Source organism: Nansenia antarctica (genome assembly GCF_963989245.1).
Source record: "Nansenia antarctica genome assembly, chromosome: 5".
NCBI classification, from domain to species: Eukaryota; Metazoa; Chordata; class Actinopteri; order Argentiniformes; family Microstomatidae; genus Nansenia; species Nansenia antarctica.
In genome coordinates this window covers 58,422,135-58,442,134 of record NC_137690.1, presented here as the reverse complement: position 1 = coordinate 58,442,134, position 20,000 = coordinate 58,422,135, and the positions used below count along the sequence as shown (strand labels likewise).

The following is a 20,000-nucleotide window of genomic DNA, read 5'->3' as shown; positions in this document are numbered from 1 at the left end:
ATAGCGCAGCCGCTACGGCTAATACGTATTCCAACAGTCAGTCAGGCTGCCTGCCTGCCTGCCTCCTTCCCTCTCTATCCACCCTTGCCACAGGCCCCTGCTGGGTTTGTTTGTAGCATCTCCATTACTGAGAATAGATTGAACACAGGCTCCATCCATTTGCACTCAGATGGGCCCGGCTGCGGCAAGCACACTTCGGCTAGCGTCTCTGTCATCACTTAGAGGTTAAAAGGCTTCAAGACTGCATCAGCTGAATGTGTTAGCTCGGTGAGTTAGCACTGCCCGCTAACATAAACCATAGGCTATAGCGAGAGAGACCCCATAATCCTGAGGGGAAGAGGGTCATAAAGCAAATGGAGGGAAGCTGAAATAAAAGAGAGCGTGAGAGAGTGAGGGGAGAGGAAAATGAAGAGATTGAGAGATGGATGATTGGATCTGAGCTGGTACATGTCTGGTTATGTTAGAGACCACTCTAAGCCCACTGCACTCATCAGGCAGAAGATTGGATAAGATGGGAAGGTACAAAAGATGTGTGTGTCCAGGCCTATGTGTATAGAATTTGTGAGAGTATGTGCAAGCAGTGTGTTTGAGTGTTTGAGTGTATGTGTGTGTGTGTGTGTCCGTGTGTGATTTTCTGATATCCACTCATCTGCTCATTGGCTATGGCTAGCATACCAGGTCAGCCCTACCATTCAAGAGAAGGAAACACAGGGCTGTTCTCTCTTACCGTTGACCAATCACGAGCTCTCCATAAGAATACAGAGCACATTGTGTTTGGTCCATTTTGGTGCTTGGCTTTTATGGAAGGTTGTTTTGGTTTATGGACTGAAGACAATGGTTTATGAGGTGGTTATAAGGTGGTTATAAATCTGTTTGATTGTGTCATTGGCTTGTTGTTATTGAGGGATTTATCACTTCCTTTAATAGTGTTTAGGTCATATTTACTGAAGGGCACTGAACAACACAAACACGTTTAGCGTCACACGCCTAATACAAGTGTCAAACACCTCACAGACTGCCATCTCTCCATGCTTTATTTGCAGCATGGCAGATGTAGTGTATGCTCAGTTCAATATTAACCCCCAACCTCTCCTCTTAAAAACTTCCCATGCTTTCAGGTAACAAATTCTAATGCCGTCAGGGGTGTTACCTGACAACTCAGGTGGGAACCGACGGTGGGGTGACACATCTGCAAGGAACTTCACCATGTCATAACTCCAGCTGCGTTGCACTGTGGCTGATGATGTGTATCTCCCAGCCTGCCACGTGTCTCCATGTGTTCACTCAGGGGATTTAATACTGTATCGCCTAACATAACCCATTTGTATCTGTTGGTAAGAGTTCCATCTAGCCCCTCTGAAAGGCTAGTAGAATTCCCTTTCATCACTAGGCATAGCGGCATAGGGTTGATTTTGAACTGAGCAGTAGCATTCACACTACAGTCCCACTACAGAAGCATAGGACGCATGGTGCGAACCATATTCTGGGTCATGTCAATAACAGCACCACACCAGGGGTAAGATCTACACGTTGGGGTCCATAAACATAGTCACTTCACTGTGGGGAGGGGGTAGCTCTGAGGAGGGTCCTTGGTCGGGTCCTAGCAAATGGATCATTATGACAACATGAGTTGGTTCACTCCACGATTAACATTACGACGATAGTTTGCTGCTATCGATGTTGTGCCTCATTGATTTCTCGCCTTGTAAACAGTACCTACAGTAGACAAGGATTATTTATGCTCTTTACACACAGACAGCTACTGTTAGCGTAGTTAATCGCATAATATTTCTGAGGTATGAAATAAAAATAAAAAATACAGCAGCAATAAACTATATGGAGTAACCATGTAGTAAATCAACCCATGCTTTTTATTTTTACTTAAAGGTTAAAGGTTTAACATCTTCTGTTTAAGTGTTGTTTAGCATGCTTACGTTGACTCTCTTTGTATACCACGGACATTTTGCGTGTTAGCAACGGCTCGGTTTGTCTCGGTGGTGGGGGAGGGGGGACCTGCGGGTGTGAACAGGGGCCTTGGTGGTTAGATGGGCTATGCATCAGGGGTTAGAGGGGATCTGGCACATTGAGAGGACAGATGCTGTTAAAAGCAATGAGGTGTTACTGTCGTTAGTCGTTGAGGTAAAAAGGACATGTTCTGTTATGTACTGACTAATATGGACACCTGTTAGCTGTTGGTTATCAATAGATACTCTTCAATAAAGGCAGAAACACACTTTTCCAAAACTTAAGATCACCCATATTGGAATCCATTATGTATATTTATGTCTGTATTTAGCTACTATATTAAGAAGGTACTCATGTCCAGAATAACTCAATGTTGGTGTTTTATATGGAAATATGTTTGCTCTTTGCAGAGATTTATTGAAGTCAATAATAATCCAAACCAACTTCCAAGTTCATACGTTTCTTAGAGTCTAGAGAGCGTTCTATGTGACCCTGGTTATTTAACCTTCTAGTTTCTCCTCATGACAAGATAATGTGCAGTTACATAGTAATTATGTGTTTCACATCATAGTATTAATGTTGTTGATGGGCTGAGATGAAACTCCATTCACTGTCTGTCATAAGTCTATGAAAAGTGTTTTTTTTACAGTTATCATATGACATAGATGTCACTATTGAACTAGTAATTATAGACTCAGAAACTCAATTAATCTGTCACATTAACACACAGACACACAGACAGACACACACACACGCACGCACGCACACACACACACACACACACACACACACACACACACACACACACACACACACACACACACACACACACACGCACACACGCACACACACACACACACACACACACACACAAACACAATCTCCATAATTGCTGTACAGTCAGCATCTGACTGGGTGACTCGGAAAGCGTGAGGTTGACAGCATTGAACTCAAGCTGGGGCTTGTCAAAGGACTGACACTAATAGCATTATCAGTGTAATTATTCACTTTTTAAGTGCAGTGTCTACTTTATTCTGATGCAGTTGAGTTAGGCACATCCACCCTGTCCTCTATATCAAACGTGTGTGTGCGTGTGCATTATTCAGGGTGTTTTACTTCAAATTGGGTTAGTACTTCTTATGCTATTGTGTGTTATTGTGTGTGTGTATATGTGTGTCTATATATATATATGTGTGTGTGTGTGTGTGTGTGTGTGTGTGTGTGTGTGTGTGTGTGCAATTACTTTACTTCAAATTCTACTACTGCTTCATTATGTCTGACTGGCTCCTTTACTGTAGCCAACCTTTTTTTTCTAGTATCTTTCGATATTTACTTCTCGGTAATAATTTGGCCTTCGTATGTGTGTGTGTGTGTGTGCGTGCACGTGCATGTGTCAGGCAGGGGGGATATAAGAGGTGTCAGCCTGGCCTCTGCTCCTCTACTCTCTGTGTAAATTAGATGTGAACCAGCATGCTGCCGATGCCAGGGGAAAGCATACCCATCTATCTGAATAACTCATCATGGCCTGATGCACTCGACTCTGGAGATGAGATGAAGTGTGTGTGTGTGTGTGCGTGTGTGCGTGTGCGTGTGCGTGTGCGTGTGTGTGTGTGTGTGTGTGCGTGCGCGCGTGCGTGCGTGTGTGCGTGTGTGTGTGTGCGTGTTTAAATCTTAATGAAAAAGACCCTCTGAAGGTCAGTGTAGACTAGCTTGGGCTCCTTAGGCTGCTGCTAATGGTGCATTAATGATTCACAGAAGCTTCAGTCAAACACACAACATCAGACAATCACACACACATACACACATACACACATACACTCACACACACCCACACACACACAGTCACACAGTCACACAAATGCGCACACACACACACCAGACACAGACAAATCACTCACACACACACACACACACACACACACACACCCACGCTTCATAGAGCGCTTAATTTTTGTTGTTGCTTTTTACCATTGTTTCTAGCAGATAAATAAGGCACTAGTGAGCCAAGTGAATTAATTTCACCCTGACCAATGAAAGTCAAGTTTCTTATCGCATTAACCTCGGATTCAAAGATCAAAAGATTGAGTGATTTTAGTAGTTAGGCCTATGTTTCTCCTCAATATGGATAACACAATATAATAGTGTGTTAGTAAGACTTTGAAAGCATTCAAACATTGAAAACCACACAAACAAATAAATAAAAGATCATATTTAGTTTGGGTTAGTTCTGGAATCTTTAGGTACCACAATCAACTGACACAATGTTCTAAGAAGTTTAAACAGGCATTAACCAAGTGCTTTTTGGAGATCTGAGAGGTCAGCTTCTCTTCTGATTTCTGTGCAGAATCGGTGCACTGGGGTTCAGGGTGAGCAGCTAGCCCCCCCCTCCCCGAGTCCCATCCCCCCTGTAAGGGTGGTAGTCTTACCTTGAATGTGGACATGGCCGGATCCCTGCTATACCTGTCTATGGTGTGGAACTTGGACGAGTGGTTGAGCTCATGGTACAGCTCAGAGTGTCTTTTGCGAGTGTGCATCACTTTCTGGAAGGGAAAGGAAGGCACAGCAAAAATGAACAGAACAAAAAAAGAAAAGCAAAACGAAGGGAGGAGAGGCAGGGTATTTGGTTGGGGGAAGACGCCAAAGGACTGAGTGATGCTAGCCGCAAAAGGGAGGGAGAGAGGAGGATAGCTGGCTCAGTCGTGAGTCCTCTCATTATAACTGGCTGCGTTTTCATTATGTTATGTGCTGTGTCAGCTATGTTAGCACTTAGCAAGTTAGCCTATTAGTTAGCAAGTGGCTCCATGTAGAAGTTACCCATAGGCACAGATCTATAATCAGATTGCCGTCCCCAAATCCTAACTGTGACTGCTAGTGGAGCAAAACACAGGACTGACCATAGATCAGCGTCTAATGGACAACTTCATCCGAGGGAAGTACTAGTCCCTGTCAGGAGAATCACTTTGTCACTGCCGCTCTTTCTCTCTCTGTGCTAATGGGTAGCGCTTTAGCCGCTTGGCGGTGGCTAATCGACACTTTCGCTGCGAGGTCAAGAGAGACATGGGGGGTGACGGCAACACTCATACGCTCAGACACTCAGAGTACTGCTTCCAATTACCAAAGACAGTGGACTCTACTCTCTTTCTCTCTGTCTGCTAGCTAGTTCTCTCACCTTCTCTCTTAGTGTTTGTGTGAAAAGGTGCTCCCCTTGTATTTCACTTGTTAGTCCCTTCACATGTACACTCTTAGAAAAAAAAAGGTGCTAGTTAGTACCAAAACAAAAGGTTCCTCATTTGTCAAGGGGTATTTGTAAGGGGACCCTTTTTGATAATCAAAAACCATCTACCTAGAATCCCTTATAGAAGGTTTTTCATGAGAGGGCATCAAAAAAGGTTCCCCGAAAGGGACAAATCAAATACCCCTTAAACCGTTCTTGATGACAGGGTTCTACGGTGTGCAGCACCGAAGACGGTTCTCCTAGAGGGCGATGAAATAACCCTTAGATTACATGGTTGTTCTTGACAGGATTCTTAGGAGAGGTGGTATCGCTGCTACACGATCCTCAGAGCCTCGACTAACCTGTCTTGCAGGACGTGGAACCAATGTTCAGATCTGAAGACTACAGTCAGATGTGTGAAGGTGTGGATGTGTGAAAATGTGATAGTTTAAATAACCTTAAATGTTTCACTCACCCATGTATGTGAGATTGTTTGATTCTAACAGTATTACATCTGTGCTAATATTCATGTAACATCACAACTTCAAAGGTGCCTTGCATGGAATGAGATAGGCAAAACGATTCCAAATAGCACATCTGTCGTGAAAAAGCACCTCTTTCATGAAATGGTTCTATAGATGACTGCGCAGATCTTAAACCTAGAACCGTCAGCCATGACAAAGAAACCTAAAATATATATATTTTTTCTAAGAGTGTAGCCTACTTCTTTGTCCCCACCTCCCACTCTGTCAGGCTCTTTTTCTCAAAGGCTGTTCTCCACCTTCAAGGAAACAACTAAATACTAGCCTCTGTACTAGCCTCTGTGTTTTTATCAATCTCACAAATGTTAAAGGCTACAGTTGTTAGGCCTGTATACACAAACTGTATACAGAATATGTTTGTATACACTTACACTTTATTAGGAACACTTGTACACCTTCTCATTCAATCAGGTGGTGTAATGGTGTGGGGAATGTTTTCTTGGCACACTTTGGGCCTGTTAATAAGAATCAATCAGTGCTTGAATGCCACAGCCTATTTGAGTATGTTGCTGACCATGTGCATCCCTTCATGGCCACAATGTACCCATCTTCTAATGGCTACTTCCAGCATGATAATGCACCATGTCACAAAGCAAAAGTCATCTCAAACTGGTTTCATGAACATGACAATGAGCTCAGTGTTCTTCAGTGGCCTTCCCAGTCACCGGATTTGAATCCAATAGAACACCTTTGGGATGTGGTAGAACGGGAGATTCACAGCTTGAAAGTGCACCTCAAAAAATTACGTGCTGTAATCATCTCATCAAGGACCAGAATCTCAAAGGACTGTTAACAACATCTTGTGGAATCAATGCCACAAAGAATTGAGACTATTTTGAGAGCAAAGGGAGGCCATACATAGTATTAATACAGTGTTCCTAATAAAGTGTTCAGTGAGTATATGTATGTATGTACATGTATGTATCTATACATATATATATACATAATGTACTGCACCTTCCTAGACTGTTCCTATCATTTTACCTTGCCCTCTATTCCTATTTCTATCAAAAATCACATTTATGGTAAACATATCATGTCAACATACAAAGACAGCCATTTTGAGAAGGTCCAGTTGAGAGAGAGAGGAGATAACCGTAGATAACAGTCTCCTTGTGGAAAGGATCATGCAATGGCACATACTGTACTACCGCCAGACAGATTAGCTGTGAGTAGAAGATGCCCTTACACACAGATCTAGGATTTAACCATCAGATCAAGTATCAGCTTACCCCAAATCCTAACCATAAACATAAAACAACTGTCCTCAGATCAGTGTGTAGGGGCAATGTCATCCTACTCCAGGTTACTATAGATAAGCGCTAGTGCTTGTTAGTCTGTTAGTCGCCCAACATACCACACATACCTTCTACTATGAGACGATTGCCTCCGCAGTGGAAAAGCGAAGCTCCAGTCTTTACAAGGGTAGGGACAAGACAGGAGGGAGGCCAATACCGCCAATACTCACTGAGTGATGCCAAGTGGAGGGGTTTAGTTTTGTTTTAGGGGTTTAACAATCTGCTTGAGACTGGAGATTCCCAGAATTCCCAGGGCTTGATCATTCCATGGAGCGATTATCGTCCTCATACCACACGCACAAAATCCCACCAGCACACAAACAGGACTTTCAAGGTTTGCCGAAGGCTACTTTAATCACTCATACAAAGCACTCGACAGAACTGTTTCTTCTTCAACCAGGACCTCTGGGACCCATTGTGCATGTCCTTACTTTAGGTACTGTCTTCTTAATGAATACATTCCAATTTAATATTCAATGTATTATTATCTAAATATCATAAAAGAGCTGATCTCATAGGCCAAAACTTGACCATTGCTCTAGAACACCAGCCAATGAAGTCAAATCAGGTCAAGAAAACATTTAGCTAGATACAGTGGGGTCCAAGATCCTTGTTGTAGAGACACGCCACACTATGCATGGTTGAACTGGACCAAGTCAATGTGTCAAATGGGAGGGAGACACAGGCGCAAGGAGGGGGGGGGGGGGGTGTGGGGTGGGGGGGGGGGGGGGGGGGGGGGTGTGGGGGGTGTGGGGGGTGTGGGGGGTTAGCAATGCCATTGTCTCCTGTATGCATCCCTTAAACCTGGCTGAAGCAGACAGAAGCAGAGACAGGCTGGGAGGAGGATGGGGAAGGGATCTTACCTCAAAGTCCAGCTCAGAGTACCGTACTCTTTTCCTCTGGGGGAGGAGGGGGGCAGGGGGAGAGAAGATATTATCAATGACTGAAGATGACCCCTTGATCACTGCAGCACACATGGGCACACACCACACAAACATACACCCTTATACCGATGAGGAAGTTGCCCAGTAGGAAAATGACAGGAGCTAGCATACGTCACTATAAACAGCCATTCCTCATCTTTTTTTTTCCAAGTTGTCTGGGATTAATATGTTGTCATTATAGACAACAATACTTATATGTGAAACTCGATTGCATCTGCACTCAAAGAAAACCCTTTTCTCCAAAGAAAACCCTCTTCTCCTCTCAGAGTACATTTAGCTACAATAAGCAGAGACCCGATTCGATGCAGAAGACAAAAATACTGCTTCGTCTAGCCATGCCATTACAGTACTTTTCATTCCTCTGCCAGACACACATTACATCGCCAGGGGAATCTTCCCCCCCACAGTTTGATAAAAGCTCTATGCTGTCTTTAAGAGCATCGAGTTGCCAATAGTTCTACTGCATGGCAGCCAAGGTTTTTAAAAGCAGAGGAAGAGGGAGAGACAGACATGGACTGCTACTTCCTGAGTGTGTGGATGTGAGGACTCTCTGAACTTTTTCGTTGACATGTTGTTATCCACCCATCGTCACAAACATTCCAACATAGTACTGATATTGCATCTTCTTTCCCAGGATAGCATAGCTTCTTCTTACCTTACAGAACGTTATCCCATGAGAATTTAGTTTCCTGAGTAACATACTGTAGAGCACATACACACCACCGATGCACAACTGCACATGTATAGCAAAAGCGCTTTCAGCAGTGAGGGAATACGCACACACCCGCAGACGCACGGACGCATACGCACAGGCACACGCACACACACACACGCATACGCACACACACACACACACACACACACACACACACACGCACACACACACATCCTATAGAGACCACCTTACTCCTCTGCCCCCATGGCCGTGTATCCATCTAATCGTTCCAAAGAAACTTCAAAGCCACAACACAGTATGACATTCCCAAAGAAGATTTTTCCCTGCAGAAAATTGGTTTTCTTCAAATATGCACTACATCAAACAACATGACGTAGGCCCACACCATTTTTGACCACTGGGTAAAGCCAGAGATACACAGATACACAAACTGCTCAAAACACATTTCCTTTCATCCGTATATATCCCTCCCTCCCTCCTCTTCTCTTTCCCTCCACCTTTCCACTCCTCTCTCCCCTGCCCTTCAATCTGGTACTTGTCGTAGTCCGCCCGAGAGGGCTATGTAAGACTTTGTGGAGATTGCATTTTGTTAACCTTTCTATTAGTGTGTCTAACACTACAAACTAAAAACCCTCCATTTCAAAAGCAATTAAGTTGCTTTCCAGTAATCCTTCCATAACGCATCTTCATGATAGATTTGGAGAGTGAAGTACCTGAAGCCTGAAGCTTAATTTTGAGTGCTGCTTTCTGATATCCATCTCCAAATCAAGCACATTCAAACAGGAAATGCTATCAGAGGCTGATATAATACTAAGGATCAGCACCTGTAAGTAGTCTCATAAGAAATACATTCAGACATATTCATGATTATACTCATAAATATTGTAGAGTGAGATGTTTTAATGAGGTTCCATTGATGTCTTTATTTCTAAATGAAGCATTTGCACTTTTCTGTCCTTTAGTGGATGTGTCTCAATCTGCTTGAAGCTGCAATTTGGAATTCAAACAACAAGCTGGCTCCCTGCCACTTTTCTGGTAAACAGCAGAGGGATAGGGCTGAAGAAATATAACTACTATCACTTTCATAGAGAGAACTATAGATGCAAATACTGAACACCCATGAGAACAACATTATAGCTTTAACCATGTTTGAAACCAGAGTTTTTGTTTACATGTGCATTGTTTAGAAATAATGGAGTAAAACAAACAATATTTTTTTGCTATCTAGGATCAGATCTACCTGGCTAATTTTGAGTCTTATAGAGGAAATCAGCCAGGTCAATCTTGATCCTGGATAGCAAAAAAGAATCGGGATCATTCTGATCCAGATTCAAAGTTTTGAATTACTGGGCCCAGGGGTATTCCCCTGATCCTGTCCCTCTCACTCCATCTGGTCTGCCTCTTTGTAGACTGGAGGGTGATTACGCGCACGCACACGCACGCACGTGGACGCACGCACGCACACACACACACACACACAGACACACACACACACGTGTTTCACCCTCTCCCTCTACTTCCCCAGATACCATTTTCCTCCATCCCATTATTTACCTCCTCCCCCTTTCTCGCTCATCTTCTCTTCCCTCCCTCTCTCATCCTTCCATTCGTACCTCCAGGTCTTCAGCAGAGGCTAGCATGAGCTGTGGTGCTGCCCAGGTAGAGCCTCCCCCCCCCCCACAACATCCCTCCATACCCACCTCAAGGGATCCTGCTGACAGGCTGGCGTTAGCGTTGGTGCTGCCCAGATTGCGTGGCAGAGTCCTGGTCCTCTCCACGGTCCCTCCACCTGTCAGGATTTGCCTCACCGAGGGCCTCTGACCCTGCTTCAGCTGGAGGGAGTGCCCGTGCGGGTGCATGTGCTCCCCGTGAGGGTGCACGAGGCCCCCCTGAGCGTGCACATGGGCGTGCCCGTGAGGCAGCTGTTTGAGCGCCCCGTAGGAGCGGTTGAGGTTCATGGCGATGTTCATGTGGTGGTCGCCGGGGGAGATGAAGTCAGCCGGGTACGCCTCGCTCTCTGCAGGGTGAAGGGTCATGGGCGACGGGGGCGGGGGGAAGGGGGGGTCCTCCAATGCGATGTTCAGGGGTTTGTCCTCACCGCCCAGCCCCAAGCCTCCTTGGGAGGGGAGCAGAGGTGGTTTAAGGCTAACCGTCCTACGAGGTAACACCATATAGTCCCCCTCTCCTCCTCCTCCATTCCCGTCCTGGCTGTTTGGAGGAGGGGGCAGTCGAGCCCAGCCCAGTCCGCTCTCGGTGCACAGGTAGACGGGTGCGCTGCTCTGCTGCTGCCCCTGTTGTCTCTGCTGCTCCACGTTTACCTCCTTCTTCAGAGGTGTCTCACTCAGCTCGTTCAGACCACCCAGAGGTGGGACCTGGTGTGGCAGTGAAACTAAGGTTAGCATCAGAATTAGCCACCAGCGGAAAGAACAGTGTTACAATCTACCCAGCACATGAGTGAATAGGACCTGATCCCCGGAACTAGGGGCCCTAGAGCTTTTCCAGGTCAGGACAAACGACCAAGCTATGGATTAATCTGTCACCTGGATGAGCAGGTTGGGAGGGGGGATGTTCCCTGGCAGGGAGCTGAAGTTGACCCCGACCCCCCCCTCCTGGTGGGCTGCCAGCTTGGGGTCATCCTCCTCGTCCAGGGAGATACGAGAGAGAGTCCCTGTGATGGTGGCAGGGTTACAGGTGTTCACCTCCTTGAAGATGACTGGAGGGAGGCAGAAAGGGTAAGGGAGAGGGAGGGAGAGAGGGGGGGGAGGATATAGAGAGGGAGGGGGTAGAAAGAGGAGAAATTGAAAGAAAGGGGGGGAAAAGATGCAGTTGCAGAAGGGAAAAGGAGGACGAGAGGGGGGTAGAGAGAAAGAGCGAGAGATAAAGAAAGAGAGAGAGAGAGAGAGAGAGAGAGAGAGAGAGAGAGAGAGAGAGAGAGAGAGAGAGAGAGAGAGAGAGAGAGAGAGATTGGGAAAAAAACAAAATGTGAGTGAGAGAATAGGATGGAGAAAGTGTGGGAAGAAGAAGAGGGGGGGAGTGACATGAGGCAAGAGGAGAGAGATAAAAACAAGAAATAGAAAGAGAGTATTCAATAGTTGAAAATAGTGAAGGAGAGGAAGAATGGATCAGATAAAGAGATAAGAGAGGGAGAAGAAAGGAAGGACAGTCGATAATGAATCGATAGAAAGAAGTGGGTGAGACATTACAAAGTCAACATGCAAAAATGACAATCCAACAAGACACAAAATGGGTGAGATAGAAAGAGAGAAAGAGAGAGTAGCAGAGCAGAGAGGCAGCTAAGTCTCCGGAAATTGTTTGGTTTTGTAAAAGCCTGTGGAATTAACATGAATTAAAAACAAACAAGATCTTGCTACCAAACATGAATAAATGCAGCTGCATTCATTGTTCTAAAACTATGGAAAGATATTGACAAGAAAACGCTCGCTGCTGACTCCTTCTGGCCCTACCTCTGAGATGTGAACCTAATAAGAACAGACTGCCTTTTTAAAAAGGTGAAGCCTCATTTTGCGATGATATGGGTTTTATTGCAGCGTACGTTCAGTTCGTAAGCTTCTCTCTCAGACAGATACCAGAAAGCCAGGCTTTTTTTTATTAGCTGTGAAAAAGTGACACAGTGTAGAAAGCAGTCGGGTACAAATGAAATGGACCTGAATTCCCCTGCTGCTGCAGTCCATTCCATTGCATGGTCACCATGGGAACTCATTATTCGCTGTCCAGCAGTGACGGATCACTTTTTTTATCTCCTACCGTGTGTCTGTGTGTGTGTGTGTGTGTGTGTGTGTGTGTGTGTGTGTGTGTGTGTGTGTGTGTGCGCATGCGTATGCGTGAGATAAGACGCAAAATGCGGTTTCTAACAGTAAAAATAAAACACAAGATTAAACTAACCTTATCTTATCATATGTTGCGGTTGCGGTTTCATGCATTTGTTTGGTAAGGGAAGGGAGCATTAGAGTACTGCACTACAAGACTTACATGCTGGTGAGTCAAGTTCATTCTAACAGACAGACATACAAGGTCAGAGTTATATGGCTGATGGCTAGAAGCCCAATGATGTCACATTACCATGGTTTTAGGTTGTAAAAAAACAGAAAAACACAGAAAAAGAACCGTAAAAGGACCTGTCATACCGCCAAATATTTCACTGGATGTTAATCGGTCACACTAGAACATTCTAACAGTAACACAGTCATGCTAAGGAACATGCTCATGCTATCATCGTCAGAATCAGCCCGCCCGGGCTAGTCACTCCAAGCTCAATCCAAAACTGAGATCCAGGCCTGTAACTTTGACTTTTCCCCCTCTGTCTTCCATTGAGTTCAATGGTGGATTCAAGGTACAGTACAGTACATGTCTCAAGTTAGGACTGAGCCTACTGGGTCGGAGCACGCTAGCATGGTGACTAACTAAAAGCCCAGTCCAGAAACAACCTGCCGCTCCTTCCCATAGACACTTCCCCCTTCGGAGTTAGCCGATCTGAGGGGAGCGGATAGGAACTAAACACATGGTGATGCCTTCCAATCTGGCAGCACTGACAACTATCAGATTCAGTCGGATCTGCAAACCCAACCGACAGGTGATGGCTAAGGAGAGGTGCTAATGGTTGTTTCTGAAGCCAGGCCTAACGGTTTTAAGAGGTTCACGTGGGTGACAGACTTACATGGGTGTCCTCTCTCTGCAGGGGGTGGAGGGGGAAAGTGACTGTGTGTTAATTGATTTCCACAGTGTTTCAGAAACACACAGCTGTACAGTGCATTCACACACAATTGTACTGCACACACACACACACACACACACACACACACACACACACACATCATTAATCCTGCCATCGCTCCATCAGGTCTCTGAACGCCCTAAAGGGCGGAGTCATCATACACAGCCTATTGCAGACTCATTCCTGCATATCAGAGGGCTGCCATTGAATGAAATCAGCAGTATTGACAGGACACAGTAATCCCAGTGACTCTGTCTTCTCCATCACATTCCATTGGCAGGAGCAAGGCAGATCGCAGCTCTGAGCATACATGTTCTAATTCGATGTTCATCAGATACAGAGAAGGATGAAAGAGAGAGAGTGAAAGAGAGAGAGAGAGAGAGAGAGAGAGAGAGAGAAAGGAAGAAAGAGAGAGAGAGAGAGAAAGGAAGAAAGAGAGAGAGAGAGAAAGGAAGAAAGAGAGAAGAAGGCAGAGAGGTGAAAAACGTACCTGTTTGACACGCCAAGTCCACATCCTTCTCAAAGTCCGTCTGAGAGAGGAGAGGAGGAGAGGATAGAGAGTAAGACCAGAGTGTAAGCAAAAGAGAGTCTGTCTTGGCTACCTGCAAGTGTGTACAGCATTATTACATGACATGGCAACATGGAGCAGGGCAAGAACATGGAGTGTAAGCTTATCCTATCAATAACCATAATAGGACATTATTCACTTTCATTCCCCCGATGCTACACAACTCTGTAGTGCACTAAGCATATTCACCACGTCGACGAGACAGAATTGTCTTGAAAGTGTTGAAAATGATATGATAGCGAAAACTTCTAGGCAGACATGCTTCATGCAGTTGTGGTATTACACAACTGTCATGGTGGATGGTGACCAAGCTCAAGAGACAGACAATGTTCTATTGTACTGTATGACACAGCACAGGCATGTTATGCCTGAAAAGGCAAGAAAAGGACACGTCAGATCCTGCCGCTGCAGGAGTCATTGCACACAGTAATGGTACCATATATCATTCCATGTCATACATTACAATGAACCTGTCCTCCCATTTCTCGCTCCCCCAGCTTTTATTCCCAATCACAATAGAGTGAACAACAGTATAAGCATGGACCGCTGAATTAAGAGCAACGTCAGTTCACACCCACTTATGTTTTCATGTTCCACCACAGCCATCTACTGACCACACCAAAGACTCTGGTCTTACTTCAGAACTGACAAGAGAAATGGTGGGACAATGTTCCACGATGACTGCAGCCAGTAACTTGCCCCTAAGGGACCTCAGCCTTTTCCTTAGTTCTATAACACAGATGACTTAGCAAAAAAACCACACAAAAAAACCCACAAACAGAGTGGATTGAATGAGGACAAATTCAGTTTGCCTTTCCAAAATGGCCTCCATTCAAACCTCCCAAACTTTCTGTGAATATGTGCTTCATTGTCATGCAGGCAGAGCCCTCTCTCCTCGCTCAACAGAACCGCCTACCGTCCTCTACGGGACCAACTCACAAAAGCCTTTGTTTGGATATTAAACTATTAGGCATTTTAAGCACGCCACAGAGACAAAGTCAGTCAGAGAGAGAGAGAGGAGGAGAGAGGGAGAGAGGGAGGGAGGGAGAGAAAGAGAGGGAGGGAGAGAGAGAGAGAGGGAGGGAGAGAAAGAGAGAGAGAGAGGAGAGAGAGAGAGAGAGAGAGAGAGAGAGAGAGAGACACACAGAGATGGAGTGAGAAAGAAAGGAATGAAAAAGAAACAGAGAGAAAATTGAAAGAGAGAGGGAGAGAATGAATACAGGTCTCTGAGGAAAATAAAGCTCTTAGTACGCAAATAACATAACATTTCAAATGGGTCTGGACTAAACTGAGAAATTAGGATAAAGTGAAGCTCTCACACACATACACACACACACACACACACACACACACACACACACACACACACACACACACACTAGGGGTGTAACGGTACATATTTGTACCGAACATTTCCAGTACGGGTCCTTTCCTACGGGAAATATTCCTGGTCAGTGCACTACATTTTGGCATTGTTTCTTGTGATTGCCAGTCAAACTGTCTGGGAAGATTAACACACTTGACGACCCCAACCTGATAGACAATGAAAACCAGTTTCTCTTACTGTAGACTTGACATTTGCTAGACACCAGACACATTTAAAGCACTTTGAGCTGCAACGTTTGCAGGAAAAGTGCTATGCAAATAAAAGTTATTATTATTATTTAAATTATCACAAAGATCTAAAGCCAGACCAGATCAGTTCCTGGCCTTTGTGTTCTTTTTCCACCTTTGTGTCTCTAAGAGAAAGTGGGGGGTCAATCCCCCCTAATCTCTCTCTATCTTTTGCATCACAACTAGCATCATGTGGCCCTCTCCTCATTACATATGCAGACAGGAAATCTCTGTGATTGGCTTGTATCATACCTGAGGGCGTGACTATTACCTGTACATAAAAATCTATGCTCTGTGTCTTGTGTTCACTTTTCTGAGAACGTTTGACTGTCAGACTTGTCTGTCTTGCTTGTAAACTGTTCTCCTTTTGCAAAAGATAATTAAATACATTTTCTATGCATTTTAAGAAACCAGGCTACCTTCTTCTAATTTCTATTTAGACTATAATAAACAATTCCCTAACAGTGGACATCCATCCATCGATATCTATATCTATATATGTTTTGTGAATTTTTACCCTGCTGTACCAAAAAACTAAATGAAAACCGAACCATGACTTAAAAACCGCAGTACGTACCAAACCGACATTTTTGTGAACTGTTACACCCCTAATACACACACACACACACACACACACACACACGCACACACACACACACACACACACACACACACACACACACACACACGCACACACACGCTACATGGAAAACACCGAGGAACACAGCGTTGTGGACACTGACTTCACTGGGATATTGTCTGAAGCGTAATACAACATAGCAAGTCAGTGAGGTCAACTGACCATAACAACCATCCCAGACTAGCGTTTGTCCAGAGATGATTAAGGAACTCTGTCACGGTAGGGCTGCCACAACGAGAAACCATTCATAAACAATGTTTTTCATATTGTAGTCCTCTGTGGCTCAGGTGATAGAACATGGCGCTAACAACGCTTAGGTTGTGGGTTCGATTCCCGCTGGGATCATATAAACTGGAATATTATGTACGCACTTGTGTAATGACAGTCGCATTGGATAAAAGTGTCAGCTAAATGGAATACATACATATATACAGCACATTATTTTTATCAGACTGTGTCTCTGGCAGAAAAAGATACAAGAACACCAAGACACAAAGTCTAAAAAACACATCAATCAAATGCAACAAAAACAACTTTGACTGGAGCAATTGATATTCTCTGGCAGGAATGGGACACCAACTGAGGAAGAGATAGTGCCTAGTAGAGCTATCTTTTTTTATTTGTATGATTTTTGGCAATGCATCACAGATTGCCCCAGATTTGATATTCTTTTTAAGTATTAAACGGGAAAAGTTACATCTTGCACCTTTAAGTGTCATTCTAAAATACATTACGTGCTACATCTACATCTATAGTATCTAGCAGCATCTACAGTATAGTATCTACTTCAGTTGACGTACTGGGTTGCTGCTGTTGTGGTTATGGGCGTAGTTATGACCATGGTTATGGGCGTGGTTGAGAGTGTGGTTGTGGTCATGGCTATGGTTGTTGCGGGGCAGACTATGGTAACAGCCTTGCTGACACCCGTGTTGGCACCCCTGGTGACACGCTGGCGGGCAGGGCTGTTGGTGGCATGGTGTTTGACACTGGGGCGTGCTGTAGCGCAGGGAGCTGCACCGCTGCCCGCAGTGGCTCATGTTCTGACACTTCTGATGGAAGAAAGAATGTTTGGAGAGAGTGTAGAAGAGATAAAATAAAAAAAAAGGAGGAGGAGAGGCATTTGTGAAAAGAGGAGGATAGGTGGGGAACTAAATCCTATGCAACTAAACCAACCAAATAGAAAATTTACTTTTTAGTCTGAGCTTAAGATGGCTTCCCTCAGGAGATGGGTTTTATTTACTCTTGAGGGAGTTTGTGATAATAACACTTGAAGTGACCCCTCGGTCATGAAGCTTTCATAATGTTGTCATGGTTCTGTTATGTCATATTTATAATAGTGTTATGAAGGCTTTTGACAGTGTTTTAGTTTTGCGCCTCTCGCCAGTGTTTCGTTGAAGATTACATCTGCATTATCACACATTATCACACATTTTTGCTTATATATTGTTGTTGTCCTATGCACCAACCTCACCAAGTCAATTTCCTGTATGTGCAAATATACTTGGCAAACTAATTCTGATTCTGATTGTGATCTTCTTTGAAAGAATGACTGTGGACAAAATGCAAATACATTTGAATAGTACATAGGTCTGCTTTTGATTGATGACTCATTCACCTATCATACTCTACTAGTACAACATAATCTCTGATATTGGTAAACAACACATTGGCGTGAGTCCTATTTTACGAGTTTCATAAATGATCATCAACCCGAGAATATTGCCTGTAACAAATGTAATCTTTTTCACCGTATTTTTCTTAGAACTAATCAGTTTTACCAATGTTACATCTCTATAACCTTACAGGTGCTAGAGACCAAAGACATTACAGTAAGCTATAGGAGAGGGGATACTGAGGTGTTGCAGTAACTCATGCATTTGCTTAACACAGTGACCGGAACGACATTGTGAGGCACTTCATGTCTGTATGATTTATCACCCTATTAGCTACATTTAGGAAAAAAAAACTAAACCTTATGTGAGCTTTGTACTCTGAATGACGACGAGGAACTTACTTTGGATAAACAAAACAGTTATAATGACTGCCATGTTAATACAACTGTGAAACCTCAGTCACTACTAACATGAAATCTCTCTACCCTTCAAAAAGGCCTTCATAAGACTGTCATAACAATGTTATAACAGATGGCATAACCCGTTATAGGCAGGGTGGGAAGACAGAGAAAGGGGGCGACATGATTTCGGTATAAGGGGTTGAATGCAACAATTAGGAGCAGTAGGGTCTCCTGCAATGTACATTTTAGGAACAATAATGTATTTCTACTGGGGACCAAAACAACGGGTTGATTCATTGCTAAGTCTAAGGTGTGCTAATGGATCCAAGATGGGATGAGATGAAATGCTATTCACCATGATCTGCACCTGTCCGTTCTTGCAGGAATCCGGCGAGTTCTCACTGTCGTCTTTGCATCCCCCCATCCGGCAGCGCACAGCATCTTGGACCTGCAGGGGAGGGAGATGTAGGCGGAGGGAGATGTAGGGGAGGGAGATGTAGGCGGAGGGAAAGGAACGTTGGAGAAGGAAGGAGAAGGGGAGATTAAGCGTTGTTCTTGATCTTCTGAAGTCATTTGGATACCTGAAGATTCTAGACATGACCCAATTCATAGACTAATGCAGAAACTATATGTATTGAGTCGTGTCATGATTCTGAAGATACAAATAATTACAAGCAAATATTATCTCCATCTCACATCTTTTATCTTTTATCTTGAACATTGAAGGGGAAGAATAAAGAGAGAGAGAGAGAGAGAGAGAGAGAGAGAGAGAGAGAGAGAGAGAGAGAGAGAGAGAGAGAAAGAGAGAAGCGTAGAGACAAGGCAGTAGCCAGTATTCAATTTGGAACGGCAGCCAGTCTTCTGAGGCTTGCAACAGAGTGAGACTTTAAAAAAAACAAAGACAAGAGTTTTCTTGTCTTTGTTTTTATCTCCAGAACCACAAAAACTCAGAGCACCTACTGTTTGCTCTTCCCTCATTTCCTCGGAACACACAATAGAACTGATCCATTTCCTCACAAGAATAACACCATGTCATACCATTTGTATTTTCAGCCTGGTGAAAGGCGGCGGACGGGTGTCTACTGTGTGGCGTATTCGGCGTCAGTGTTCTGACATTCAGTCTGCAGCTCTGACTGAGGGATAAGCTGATACTTCAAGCGTACGAGGACCAAACAAGTGATTGAGAGTCTCCCAATAAAAAGGGATTGTGCAATTATAAATGAGCGACAGAGATCGCAATACATTAGAACACGGTTTAACCGGAGGGTGTGGAATTCATGAGTGGAATTGGATGACAGAGAACTAAAGTGAAAAGCAGTGCCAAAGGCAGTGTGTGTGTGTGTGCATGTGTGTGTGTGTGTGTGCATGTGTGTGTGTGTGTGTGTGTGTGTGTGTGTGTGTGTGTGTGCGTGTGTGTGTGTGTGCGTGCGTGCGTGCATGTGTGTGTGCAACTGCATATTGGATCAGAGCAGAGGCTGCATCATATGAATAGTGCATGCACTGGTGCATGCCTCTCTCAGTCTCTCCCTCTCCCTCTCTCTCTCTCTCTCTCTCTGTCTGTCTGTCTGTCTATCTCTCTCTCTCTCTCTCTCTCACATGGTCTGTCTCCATGAAGTATGTTAACTGAATTACTTGTACCCTGCTGTGTGCGTCGGAGTCAGATATGGGTAAACAACACTTCAAAGTGAATGGGTTTCCTCTGGATCCATGCTGGAGATGCCACATCTCCCTCCCTCCCACCCCCACTGCCTACCTCCCTCACTCTGCCTCTCAGTCTAATCACATTTCTATAG

At 44.4% G+C, this 20,000-nt stretch overlaps 1 protein-coding gene across 1 annotated transcript in view; it reads right to left on the bottom strand.

Annotated features, from left to right (window-relative positions):
• adgrb2 (adhesion G protein-coupled receptor B2) overlaps positions 1-20,000 on the bottom strand; it is a gene marked incomplete at both ends in the record, with an annotated part of 148,294 nt that overhangs the window by 6,443 nt on the left and 121,851 nt on the right. The window contains 7 exons of the mRNA XM_080531106.1: positions 4,392-4,505; positions 7,883-7,918; positions 10,340-11,011; positions 11,180-11,352; positions 13,315-13,329; positions 13,862-13,901; positions 18,563-18,655. Coding sequence (XP_080387232.1) covers positions 4,392-4,505; positions 7,883-7,918; positions 10,340-11,011; positions 11,180-11,352; positions 13,315-13,329; positions 13,862-13,901; positions 18,563-18,655 — 1,143 coding nt within the window. The remainder of the gene's footprint in view (positions 1-4,391; positions 4,506-7,882; positions 7,919-10,339; positions 11,012-11,179; positions 11,353-13,314; positions 13,330-13,861; positions 13,902-18,562; positions 18,656-20,000) is intronic.